General features: G+C 40.0%; 1 protein-coding gene across 4 annotated transcripts in view; it reads left to right on the top strand.

The window, feature by feature from the left end:
* The first annotated feature begins 177 nt into the window (after positions 1 to 177).
* Positions 178 to 12,500, top strand: part of LOC144974520 (uncharacterized) — a 28,906-nt gene continuing 16,583 nt past the window's right edge. The window contains exon 1 of one of the 4 annotated variants that reach the window (XM_078917454.1): positions 178 to 281. In XM_078917454.1, the coding sequence (XP_078773580.1) occupies positions 213 to 281 (69 nt within the window). In that variant the 5' untranslated portion in view covers positions 178 to 212. Of the gene's footprint in view, positions 282 to 6,740; positions 6,980 to 12,500 lie in introns of those variants that run through there. The other 3 variants (XM_078917452.1, XM_078917455.1, XM_078917453.1) reach the window with 3 other exon arrangements.

Below are 12,500 nucleotides of genomic sequence, written 5' to 3'. Positions count from 1 at the left end.
AGAAACAATTTTTCTGCTGGGTAAGCCTGTCATTTTGGGAAAATACTGAAAATGGTCGGTAATGAGAGAGTTAAAAAAGCATGTTTTACAGATAGGGGAGGGGACGGAGAGGGGGCAGTTACATTAGCACGAAATAACACCACAACGAAACGGATACAAGAAAACGAAAACACACACGAAATATACCCAAGGTAATCAAAGATTGACAAACAATGAAAACGCTCCAACCGTTCAATCCTTCGTTAGTCTTCACGCCGACCAGTTATTCCAGCGTTCTGTATGTAAGTAATCGCTTCAGGGTTAGTGGAGGCCTTCCGAAAGCTCCTACATCCCCAGTATTCTTTGTTTTTTTTATAATGTTCTAGTTGGGGGTTTGGGAGGGGGGAAACTTTTTAAAGAATGCTCTATAAGGGGTTTGGGAGGGGGGAGACTTTAAAAAAAAAGTTTCCCCATCCCAAACCCACTACTAGAACATTATAGAAAATAAAGAATACTGGGGATGTAGGAGCTTTCGGAAGGCCTCCCGGGTTAGGGGTACTGAATTTTAATTTGTCTTCTTAATCTTAATTATGCCCGTCCGCCACGACATCATAAGATACCGTCGTCTAGGCAATCCACGAAGGAAAATAGATAGATAATTCATCAAACATGATGTTGGATGTCAACAGGAATCACCCATGTTGTCCAAGTGAACAAATGGGGGGTTATGATAAGCTTGTCCAAGGAAAACAACGAAAGTGCCTGAAGCGGGGCTCGAACAGGAAACTTCCGGGTCACAGTGCAATGCCTTAACCACTCGGCCACTTCGCCTCCCCCCACACTTCTTTATTATTTCTTAGGGTTAATTGTTAATTAAAGGAATGCTTGGTTGTTTCCCTTATCTCGAAGAACGTGCTAAGGCCTCCTGTAATCGCAATCCTTACTACTTACTTACTTACTTACTTACTTATTTACTACTTTCTTACTTACTTACTTACTTACTTACTTACTTACTTATCCTTATCCTTATCCCCTAGATGCTTGATCAGCACATAACGCTGACACGGTGAAACGCCATCTTTCCCTGTTGGCGGCCATTTTTGTCATCTGTCCCCAAGACCAACCACTAGCTTTCATTTCTCTTTCGATGCTCCACTTCCAGGTCTCCAGCGGGCGGCCTCTTCTTCTCTTTCCCTGGTGTGGGGGGGGGGGGGGGGGGGGGGGGGGGGCCTCCTTAGGGCTATCCTGGGAATGGCACTCAGATCCATTCTGAGGACATATCCAATCACAATAGTAAATTGAGAAATTAGGGAGCAGGCATTTGTGTAAATAATAAGAGCTTTTATATAGCGCAATATCCACTAAGCCTCCTCAAAGAGCTTTACAAAAGGTCCCTGGCCAACAGCAACACTTAACATGTAGGACGGGGCATGACGCCTGTTAGGCGATATTACATTTTTTTTTCGGACAGAGACAACGCCGATAACGGCCAGGTACTCATTTTACACATGAGTACCGTGAGAGAATGTGAGTAAAGAGCCTTCTCCAAGGACTCAACTATACGTTTATAGTCTGATTAATACAATTTAGTGAGAAACACTCATAAAAATGGCTGGCTAAAAACAATAGCAAACAACTGAGTACCGTCAATTTCGTTCCTTCTGTAGCAGTGCCTGCCCCAAACGTGGTGGTGGTGATGATGGTGATGATGGTGGTGGTGGTGATGTTGGTGGTTGTTATCGTGGTGGTGGTGGTGGTGGTGGTGGTGGTGGTGGTGGTGGTGGTGGTGTTGGTGGTTGTTATCGTGGTGGTGGTGGTGGTGGTGGTGGTGGTGATTGTTATCGTGGTGGTGGTGGTGGTGGTGGTGGTGATAGTGATGATGGTGATGTGGTGATGGTGGAAATGGTGGTGGTCGTGGTTATGGTAGTTAGGGTGGTGGTGGTGGTGGTGGTGATAGATAATGGTGACGGTGGTGATATAGTGGTAACGGTGAGGATGGCGATGGTGGTCGTGGTAATGATGGTAGTTGTGATGATGGTCGTGGTGGTGGTGATGGTGATGGTGATGGTAGTGGTGGTGTATATTTTGTTGCTGTTGTTGATGTTGGTGTTTGGTGGTTTTGCTTGTAAACGTTGTCATTACTCCGCATTCTTTGAGTTCGCGCACGCGAGATAATAATGATATAATGATGATGTTAATGATGATAATGATAATAATGATGATAATGATGATAATGGTGATAATGATAATGATTAAATAAATACAAACCATGTACAAAGGCGCACCCATCATTAAATTCGATGTTTAACAAAGTCAATAAATCGCCACCCCCCACCCCGCCCCTCCCTTCCGCCACCCACAACTAAAACCCATACATCACAAACCTATCGATGCGTTTAAGAACAATACACAACAGTTTTGTCAGCCAGATCAATCGTAACAAAAAAAATATGCGCAACTTTAAAAGTTTTATTATTATTATTATTATTATTATTATTATTATTATTATTATTATTATTATTATTATTATTATTATTATTATTATTATTATTATTATTATTGTTATCATCAGCATTATTATTAATATTATTATTATTATTATTATTATTATTATTATTATTATTATTATTATTATTATTATTGTTATCATCATCATTATCGTTATTATTATTATTATTATTATTATTATTATTATTATTATTAGTATTATTACCATCATCTTTATCATTATTATTATTATTTTGGCAAAAACTCTCAAATCTAGGACTTCACGATGTCCCGGGTTTGAGAGTTTTTTGCCAAGTTGAGAGTCACTTAAATCAATCGATATTTGAAGGACGAGTTTTCGGGCCAAATTTCTAAATACGAGTTTTTTCCAAAGTTAAATAACTGGTTAAAATTGCTTTTCGTGTTGTTTCAACTCCGGCATGACGTCACGGCCTGAGTTAGTTGTCATTGATAAAGGTACAAAAGTTGCCATGGGAGATTGAGTGATCGGTTTTTGTTTTTATCTATTGGGGGTTTATGTTCGAACTGATTACCATTTTGTTTTCATGTTTATCTATCGACACAATCACAATCACCTCCCCCTCCCCCTTGTTGTTGTCATTAGTGTGTAAGCTACCACCTGGTTACCAATCGGAGCGGTCGGCATTCTTTGAGGTGATTTAAAACTCTGGGGATTGAATATATATATATCGATGGCTCGTTGATCTAACCTCTGAAGTAACGTCTTTGCAAAAGGAAACTTCAGAGGATAGATCAATGGGCCATTGATATGGAGGGAAGTGGTATTATGCGTCTAGGTAAAATACCCACAACATCCACCGGCCGGATCTAACGTACCAACACACAAATCTGTATGTGTAATCTTAAACGTTTATAGTCATATTGATAGAATTTAGAGAGAACTAACTCATTAATAACAAGGCTGTCTAAAAACAACAAAAGAACTGAGTGACGTCATTTCCGTTTCTTTCTATAGTCACTCTCAATATCGAGTGTAGAAAGAAACTGCTATTGTACGTTTCACGTTATAGATAGAATGAAGTTGACGTCACTCGGGTCTTTGTTATTGTTTTTTGGCATCCACGTTTATGATTAATTCTCACTTAACTGTATTATCCAGACTATAAAAGTTCATGGTTAAACAAAGTTTTGTGTGTTGGTCCGTTATACTTCCTGATGGCAATATTGTGAACTTCTTAGCCAAGCGCATACTATCTATAGAAAGCGGGATAAGCTCCGTCTTTATGCACCCAATGGCTCTGATGGTCTATTATTTGTTTGTTTTGTTGTTTTTTTCAGAGTGCGAAATCTAATTCCGTACTTAATCAATTTAATTAGTTCTCTCCATACCAGAACAGCAATTTTCAGAAATTTTCCTCAGAACTTCAACCCACCTGACATAAAAATTGACCTTTCTTACTCAAACAGAAAAGCAACAAGTACATTCTATAGCTAGTATGCGCTTGGCTAAGAAGCTCACAACATTGCCATCCGGAAGTAGAACGGACCAACACACAAAACCGTGTGTAACCATGAACGTGTATAGTCTGGGTAATACAGTTTAGTGAGCATTTCTCATAAACGCGGATTGCAAAAAAGCAATAACAAAAGCCTGAGTGGCGTCATCTTCGTTCTATCTATACATGATATTGTTCAGCAAAATGAGCTCTACAACACAGTGTCAAGTTTTTTTTTTTGTTTTTATTTTATCGCAATAACAAACAAAAAAACACTTTCTTCGAATTTTTGTGATGTACAAAGGGACAGCGTGGCTCAGTGGTACGGTCTTTGCTTCGTACCCGAAATGTACCGAGTTCAAATACCCCGCCGCGCTGTGAGGCCTTGAGAAAGTCACCACCTCGCCTAGCTCAGTTTGCGGCGCTGCACTGCGGCTGATACCTTGGTTATTCCAGTCTTCCCTTGGAATATACCATAGCAACAAATTTCCCCTATTGGATGAATTAAGGGAATTTTATTTTTACATATTTCAAAAGAAAGCAGAATGAAAACAAAATGTTGGTTGTTTCGTGAGGAATGTGACGATTTTCTGTGGTTGGTAAGGAAAGGGTTAGAGCTGTTTTATTTATTGTTATAAAGCAATTCCATGTTTACAACAATTCAAAGTTTCTAGCGACGGTCCAGTATCCACCCACAGCTTCTAGAGACAATCCAATATCCACCCACAGCTTCTAGCAACAATCCAATATCCACCCACAGCTTCTAGCACCAATCCAGTATCCACCCACAGCTTCTAGCAACAATCCAGTATCCACCCACAGCTTCTAGCAACAATCCAGTATCCACCCACAGCTTCTAACAACAATCCAGTATCCACCCACAGCTTCTAGAGACAATCCAATATCCACCCACAGCTTCTAGCAACAATCCAGTATCCACCCACAGCTTCTAGAGACAATCCAATATCCACCCACAGCTTCTAGCACCAATCCAGTATCCACCCACAGCTTCTAGCAACAATCCAGTATCCACCCACAGCTTCTAGCAACAATCCAGTATCCACCCACAGCTTCTAACAACAATCCAGTATCCACCCACAGCTTCTAGAGACAATCCAATATCCACCCACAGCTTCTAGCAACAATCCAGTATCCACCCACAGCTTCTAGCAACAATCCAGTATCCACCCACAGCTTCTAGCAACAATCTAGCATCCACTCACAGCTTCTAGCAACAATCCAGTATCCACCCACAGCTTCTAGCAACAATCCAGCATCCACCCACAGCTTCTAGCAACAATCCAGCATCCACCCACAGCTTCTAGAGACAATCCAATATCCACCCACAGCTTCTAGCCACAATCCAGCATCCACCCACAGCTTCTAGCCACAATCCAGCACCCACCCACAGATTCTAGCAACAATCCAGCATCCAGCACAAAACCCATCATTATATCAATTCTAACCCTGGCGTTGTCATTACAATTATTTTCAGCAACACCAGGATTCTCTAGTCTAACCTTTAAAATATCACAACATTGATTGCCTTTCCTTTTATTATTTTGTTTGTTTGTTTGTTTGTTTGTTTGTTTCCATTTCATTAACTCTAAAGGTGACAAGGCCCATTTCACGCAAAATACTACCAATCAACCAACCATACAAAACAAACAAACAAACAAACAAACAAACAAACAAACAAACTACTTTTGTCAGAATTTCACTTGTTTATTTTACTTTTTTTTTTCAAAAGATTTGTAACTGGTTGGCTGGTTACACACTTCCAATGATATTTCAACCGGAACATTGGAAAGAGTGACGTCACAACTTTTGCTCTCCATTATCCACATCAGTACCGCTCTGACATAAATCTGGTCTGAATCGACACGTCACGTGTTTTGGGTTTATAAGAAGTAATAAACAAAAACAACTTCAAAAAAGAACAAAATACCAAACACGGAATGTATTGGGCTCCAAACCCTTGTTCAGCCGACAAAAAAATGGAAACAAAAATACATTACAAAAAGAAAACAAACAAACATCTTGTGGTATGACGCTCGCATTCGGATCAGAGGGTCCTGGGTTCGAGCCTCGCTCGGCGCATAGTTGAGTCCTTTGAGAAAGTTTTTTACTCACATTCTCAGGTGTAAAATGAGTACCTGACCTTTAACAGCCTTGTCTCTGTTGGAAAAAATGTGTAACATCTCCTAACAGGCGTCAAGTCTCGTTTCATATGTTACGTGTTGCTGTTGGTCAGGGACCCTTTTTTAAAGCGAGCGCTTTGAGCAGATTTAGTGGATATTGCGCTATATAAAAGCTCAAGTTAGAATGTGTACGAGGGAATTACTCTTCCTGTAAACTGTCGTGGACTGGAAAAACACGTCATCAAAATTTTGGACAGAAAGCTCGTCCTGTAAATGACCCTCATAATATTGGCAAAGAATTCTCAAACCTTGGAGATTTCGAGGGAGTCTCAGGTTTGAGAGTTTTTGCCGAGAGACGAGGGTCATTTAAATCGATCGATTGATATCGATATTTGAAGGACGAGTTTTCTGGCCAAATTTTGAAATACGAGTTTGTCCAGAATGTTCCAGTCGGTTAATTGGTTTAAAAGGGCAATTGTTGTTATACGTCATCTAATTTCTGTGTAGATGGATAAACGGTACAGCCACATCACGGGTGATTATAACTAAATGGCAAATTATCGTTAGAGAGAGAGAGATAGAGAGAGAGAGAGAGTGAGAGAGAGAGAGAGAGAGAGAGAGAGAGAGAGAGAGAGACACGTTGCAGCCTGCAATCCCAGCACACCAAGCACCATAATAGCAGCAGCAGCGAACACTATTTATACAGTTGTAGATCGCCATTGTCAGGCTTGGTTTCTGGCAGACAATATATTCTAGTTGGTCGCTTGCGTTTACTGTTAGTTTGTGTGGACTCCTATCGCAGAGATTCTGAGCAGTTGTTTTAAATCGGAAAAAAAACACATTAAAAAAATCAAAACAGTTATGGCTTCTATTGATTCACTAAGCTTCGTCCTGGTAAGTTTGAATATCTCATTCTCTCTCTCTCTCTCTCTCTCTCTCTCTCTCTCTCTCTCTCTCTCTCTCTCTCTCTCTCTCTCTCTCTCTCTTTGTCGTCTCTCTCTCTCTCCTCTCTCTCTCTCTCTCTCTTCTCTCTCATATATATATATATATATATATATATATATATTCTTACCTCGGTTTTTTTAACACATTATCCAAAGACGTTGTTTCGTCCAAAATTCCTGGAGTCATCAGGGAGGTCGTTTAGTGGTGTCCAGACACCCAAAATTCCTGGATTCATCAGGGAGGTCGTTTAGTGGTGTCCAGACACCCAGAATTCCTGGAGTCATCAGGGAGGTCGTTTAGCGGTGTCCAGACACCCGGAATTCCTGGAGTCTTCAGGGACGTCGTTTAGTAGAGTCCAGACACCCAGAATTCCTGGAGTCATCAGGGAGGTCGTTTAGTGGTCTCCAGACACCCAAAATTCCTGGAGTCATCAGGGAGGTCGTTTAGTGGTCTCCATACACCCAGAATTCCTGGAGTCATCAGGGAGGTCGTTTAGCGGTGTACAGACACCCAGAATTCCTGGAGTCATCAGGGAGGTCGTTTAGCGGTATCCAGACACCCAGAATTCCTGGAGTCATCAGGGAGGTCGTTTAGTCGTCTCCAGACACCCAGAATTCCTGGAGTCATCAGGGAAGTAGTTTATATATATATATATATATATATATATATATATATATATATATAATATATATATATATATATATATTACCTTACCTTACCCGGTTCCATCTCTTTCCAGAGGTCGGATGTCATGGCTTTCCATCCTTCACGGTCCATTGCAGCCTCGTTACAGTCTGCCATGCGCCGTCCTGTAGCTTCCTTGATGCCATCTGTCCAGGATTTCCTTTGTCTTCCTCTGCCTCTCTTTCCTTCAATTCTTCCCTCCATTATCCTTTTTTCGAGACTATCATGTCTTCGCATATGTCCAAAATATGACAGCTTTTTGTGCTTCACAGTCAAAAGAAGTTCTTTTTGTTTTTGGCCCATTAGGTCGAGGACTTCGATGTTTGTTTTTCTTGCTGTCCAAGGTATTTTCAGTATTCTCCTGTACGTCCACATCTCAAAAGCTTCAATACGTTGTTCTGTCTGTGCGGTTAGTGTCCACGTTTCACAACCATAAAAGAAAATGGACCACACATAGCATTTGGTGCATCTCATTCGTGTTCTGATGGAGATATTTGTGTTGTTGAGGATTGCCTTTAGTTTCATGAACGCATTTTTGGCCAGCATTATTCGTCTCCTGATCTCTTTGTCAGACTTTGCATCGGATGTTACCAACTGTCCCAAGTACGTGAACTCCTTTACTTGTTCCACTGGACACTCTTCTATTTCTATATCTATGTCTATGGGCTCTTTCTTTTTTGTTATCACCATTGTTTTTGTCTTCTTCGCATTCATGAACAGCCCCTTTTCTTTACTCTCTTCGTTCACTTTTGAAATTAGCTTCTGTCGGTCTTCCTTACTTTCCGCCAACAGGACAGTATCGTCAGCGTAACGTAAATTGTTGATGTTGTGGCCACCAACCTTCAACCCTTGTGCTGTTTCTACTTGCCGAAATATAGACTCTGTGTATAAATTAAACAAGCAAGGAGACATAACACATCCCTGGCGCACTCCTTTCTTGATTTCAATTGCATCTGTTGTATCTGCCTGCACTTTTATCTGAGCCTTTTGCTGCCAGTACAGATTAGCGATTAGAGCCACATCATTCTCTTCCACACCTATTGCCACAAGGTCCTGGATAAGTTTCTGATGACTAACAGAATCAAATGCCTTTGAGTAGTCGATAAAACAGGCATATATGTCTTTTTGGACCTCTAAGTATTTTTCTGACAGGATTTTTAAGTCGAAAATTGCCTCCCTGGTGCCACTGTTCTTTTTGAATCCAGTTTGCTGTTCTGAAATCTCACGATCTACTTTTGACGAGATTCTTTTCAGGATTATTGTCAGGAGGAGTTTCAGTAGATGGCACATAAGACTGATTGTTCTGTAGTCCGAACACCCAATTGCACCCGCTTTCTTGGGTAGCAGTATGAAGATAGAAGTGCGAAGGTCTTCTGGGATGTGCGTTGACTCGTATATTTCATTCATAAGGTCCGTTATCACATCAACACCAAATTCACCCAGTGCTTGCAGCATTTCTGTTGACACCCCATCTATTCCATTTGCCTTCCCTGTTTTCATGCAGTATAGGGCTTTCTCTACTTCTGATCTTAGGATTTATATATATATATAATCAAACATTTCAAAACAGGGTTGTGGCCACAGGTAACTTCTGACAACGCCCTGACTCAGACAGACTATATAGATGGAGCGAAATGGACGTCACACAGCTCCTTGTTATTGTTTTTAGTCAGTCATTTTAATGATTCGTTATCACTAACTTCAATCAGACTATAAACGTTCAGGGTACACGTATTTTTGTGTGTTGGTACGTTATATCCGACAGGCAGATGTTGTGATTATTTAGCTAAACGCATAGCATCAATGCATCCACTTTATTTCGTGCTGGTAAATTTAGATGTCGCAGTATCTCAATATTTCGTGAGATATAGATGTGCACGAATCTAGCACGTGCTCGACTATGTAAAGAACTTGAATTATTTCAGAATGCTCGCCTTTTAGTTTACCTACAATATTGTGTCGGCAACAGATACATTCACTGCATCATCAGGGCAGAATCCTATATAAAATTGATTCAATAATATTGTTTCTGCATCAGGTACATTTACTGCATCATTCAGGCAGAATCCTATGTGATACTGATTCAGCAGCAGGTACATTCACTGCATCAAGAAGGAAGTGCAACCTGTTAAAAAGCCGCAGACATTTAAAATCAGTCATTAAAAAATCGATTTTACAGAATCAAGCACAAAATTGAAATCATCATACATGACGCACTTCAGTATTTTGTTCCCCCCCCCCCCCCCGGTAGAATTGGTCATTGCCACAACTGTTTGCCTCATTGTTGATGACGTCAGCTTATGGACTGTTTCTGCTGGTATAATATAGTGTGTCGAACAGTTCATCAGATTTCGTACAGCGTTCTCGTACATTTAAACAATAATATTTTTTCCAGCTTTCTTTTTATAAAATCCCACATAGATCTATGTTCAATTGGATGCGTGTCAGCAGTCTTCGGGTGATACGGATTTGCTCACTTTTTACCACCAATGTCCACTCCCTACACAAGTACAGATCGTAGCCATCGTAAACGTTTAGCCTGACACCGTGGCCTTCGTAAAGTTATGGCCTGACACTGGCCCAAAAATGACGTCAAAATGCCAGTCTTTTGCCACAAAAGAAAACAAATCGTGAGTTGTTTTCAATAGTTCAACCAATGAAATAACTTGTTTCCTTGAGCTCTACTAACGACAACTCACTAGACGCTACACAAACGTAAAATATGACGTCTAAAGAAAAGTCTTTGGCCACAAAGAAAACAAATCGTGAGTTGTATTCAATAGTCCAACCAATGGGATCACTCGTTTCTTTGAGCTCTACTAAAGAAAACTCATCAGACGTTGCAAAAATGGCATTAAACTATAAGTCATAGAGGGTTATTGTGTCAGGCTATACCCTATTATGTTTACAGTGGCTACGGTCGCACAGCACGATTTGTTTTCTTTTCCGGCCAGAGACTTGTCTTTTGATGGCAATTGTTGATGAGTGTGTGTCAGGGCGTAGCCATCGTTATGTTATAGCCTGACACTGAAATCCAAAAGGACTGGCAGTTTGACGTCATTATTTGGTTGTTGCACCGCCTAATGAGTTGTCGTTAGTAGAGCTCATGGAAACAATTTATTTCATTGGTTGAACTATTGAATACAACTCACGACTTGTTTTCTTTTATGACAAAACACTGGTATTTTGACGTCATTTTTTGGTTTGTATCAGGCCATAACTTTACGGAGACCACGGTCAGGCTATATATAATATATTATGTTAATGATGGCCACAGTCACATCGTGTCCTTCGTTATGTACAGTCCCGCTCATAGGTTATGTGACGTCACGGGCGCCGGCCCAGAACGAAGCGAGCGGAGAAGCAAGCGAGAGAGAAAGAGGCGAAGTGGTAGTGTGTCAGTAGTAATTTATGTAGGTATGCATATTAGTTCTTTGAGTGTGTTCGTGCGTGTGTTTAAATTTTTAGTCTGTTGTGTTTTGTTTGTTTGTTGTTGTTTATTTGTTTACTAAATCTTCAACCATATACGTGAATCTATTATTTAGCTAATGAACAGCTGATCCTTCTCATCTGAGTTACTGAATAATAATTCAGCTGCGGGCTTTGAACCGCCATAGGCTATGCACAAAATACTGAATCAACAACAAAAACAATAAGAACAAAACAATCTCCACACCAACATCAAAACGGTGTAAATGCAAATTTACAAAAAAGAAGTGCGAAACTTATAGGACAAAATTAAATGGTAAATTTGCTGTACCAGCCAACTAGATAAATAAACTTGCGACTCTTCTTATTGTGTGCATTTCCTAAGGCCCATTAAAAAGATCTTGGTTGTAATAATATGTCATAATTAATAGTACTTGGGTCCATTCTGGTGAACATCATAAAAGGAAAAACTGCCTGGCACATCTTTTGCCTAAGCTCAATAAGGTCTTCAAAAAATAATTCCTGGTAGGTATTAGACATCTATATCCTTTTGGTGAATGTTTTTAACTTTCTTGTACTGTCATTTCCTTCTCTATCTGACAATTTCTTAGAGTAATTGTTGAGTAAAATATTGATTGTGGGTTTCAATGCTTTCTTCAGGGTTTCCTCCAGACTTGTTTCACACGACTCACAATTAAACCAGTGAAATCCTTTTCTATTCAGGTGACTCAGTGTCAGCTCCGTCATGACACGTCTTTGGTTCTTACATCTTAAAAATCTATCCTCGGTTTCTTTATTCCCAATGATCACTTGAAATATCATGAAAATAATTGTGACAATGCCCAAAACGGTTTGCGATGGCCAGACTAGTCCTCCTCTGTCAAGAGTTTGAAGATAACAGTAATTGTCGTCGAGCTCCAGATTCAACCTTTTCTCTTGAACTATAATTTCAGACCTGCACATTTCACAGGATGTCGTTTTACATAATTTTGATGCTGCGTAACCAGCAATAAAAACAAGAACTTGGGACTGTTGAGGTGTAATGTCAATGCTCTCACATTCTTGGAGGCAATTTAAAAAAGAATCAAATTCGTTGTTACTTGATTGGATGTCTAAAGAAGAATCAGTGTGTATGGTGTCTGTCAAATCTTTCAAAGCGATCGTTCCTTTTGATGCAGATACAAGGGTCAATACACTCATCAGTTTTAACTTTTTCTCACCTTCTAATACTTGTCTTACTGATACATGATAATTGGATCCACTAAGCTGGCGATACTGACTAAAACGAATTTCGAGATTGTCTGTTTGAAACTTTCCAAGGAGAATGTATCGAAAATTTTTATTAGTGAGCAAATGT

This window comes from Berghia stephanieae, chromosome 6 (assembly GCF_034508935.2).
Source record: "Berghia stephanieae isolate SIO BIC M18660-M18661 chromosome 6, UCSD_Bste_1.3, whole genome shotgun sequence".
NCBI lineage: Eukaryota > Metazoa > Mollusca > Gastropoda > Nudibranchia > Aeolidiidae > Berghia > Berghia stephanieae.
The sequence above is the reverse complement of the archived record's forward strand: the minus strand, read 5'-3'. Positions and strand labels throughout refer to the sequence as shown.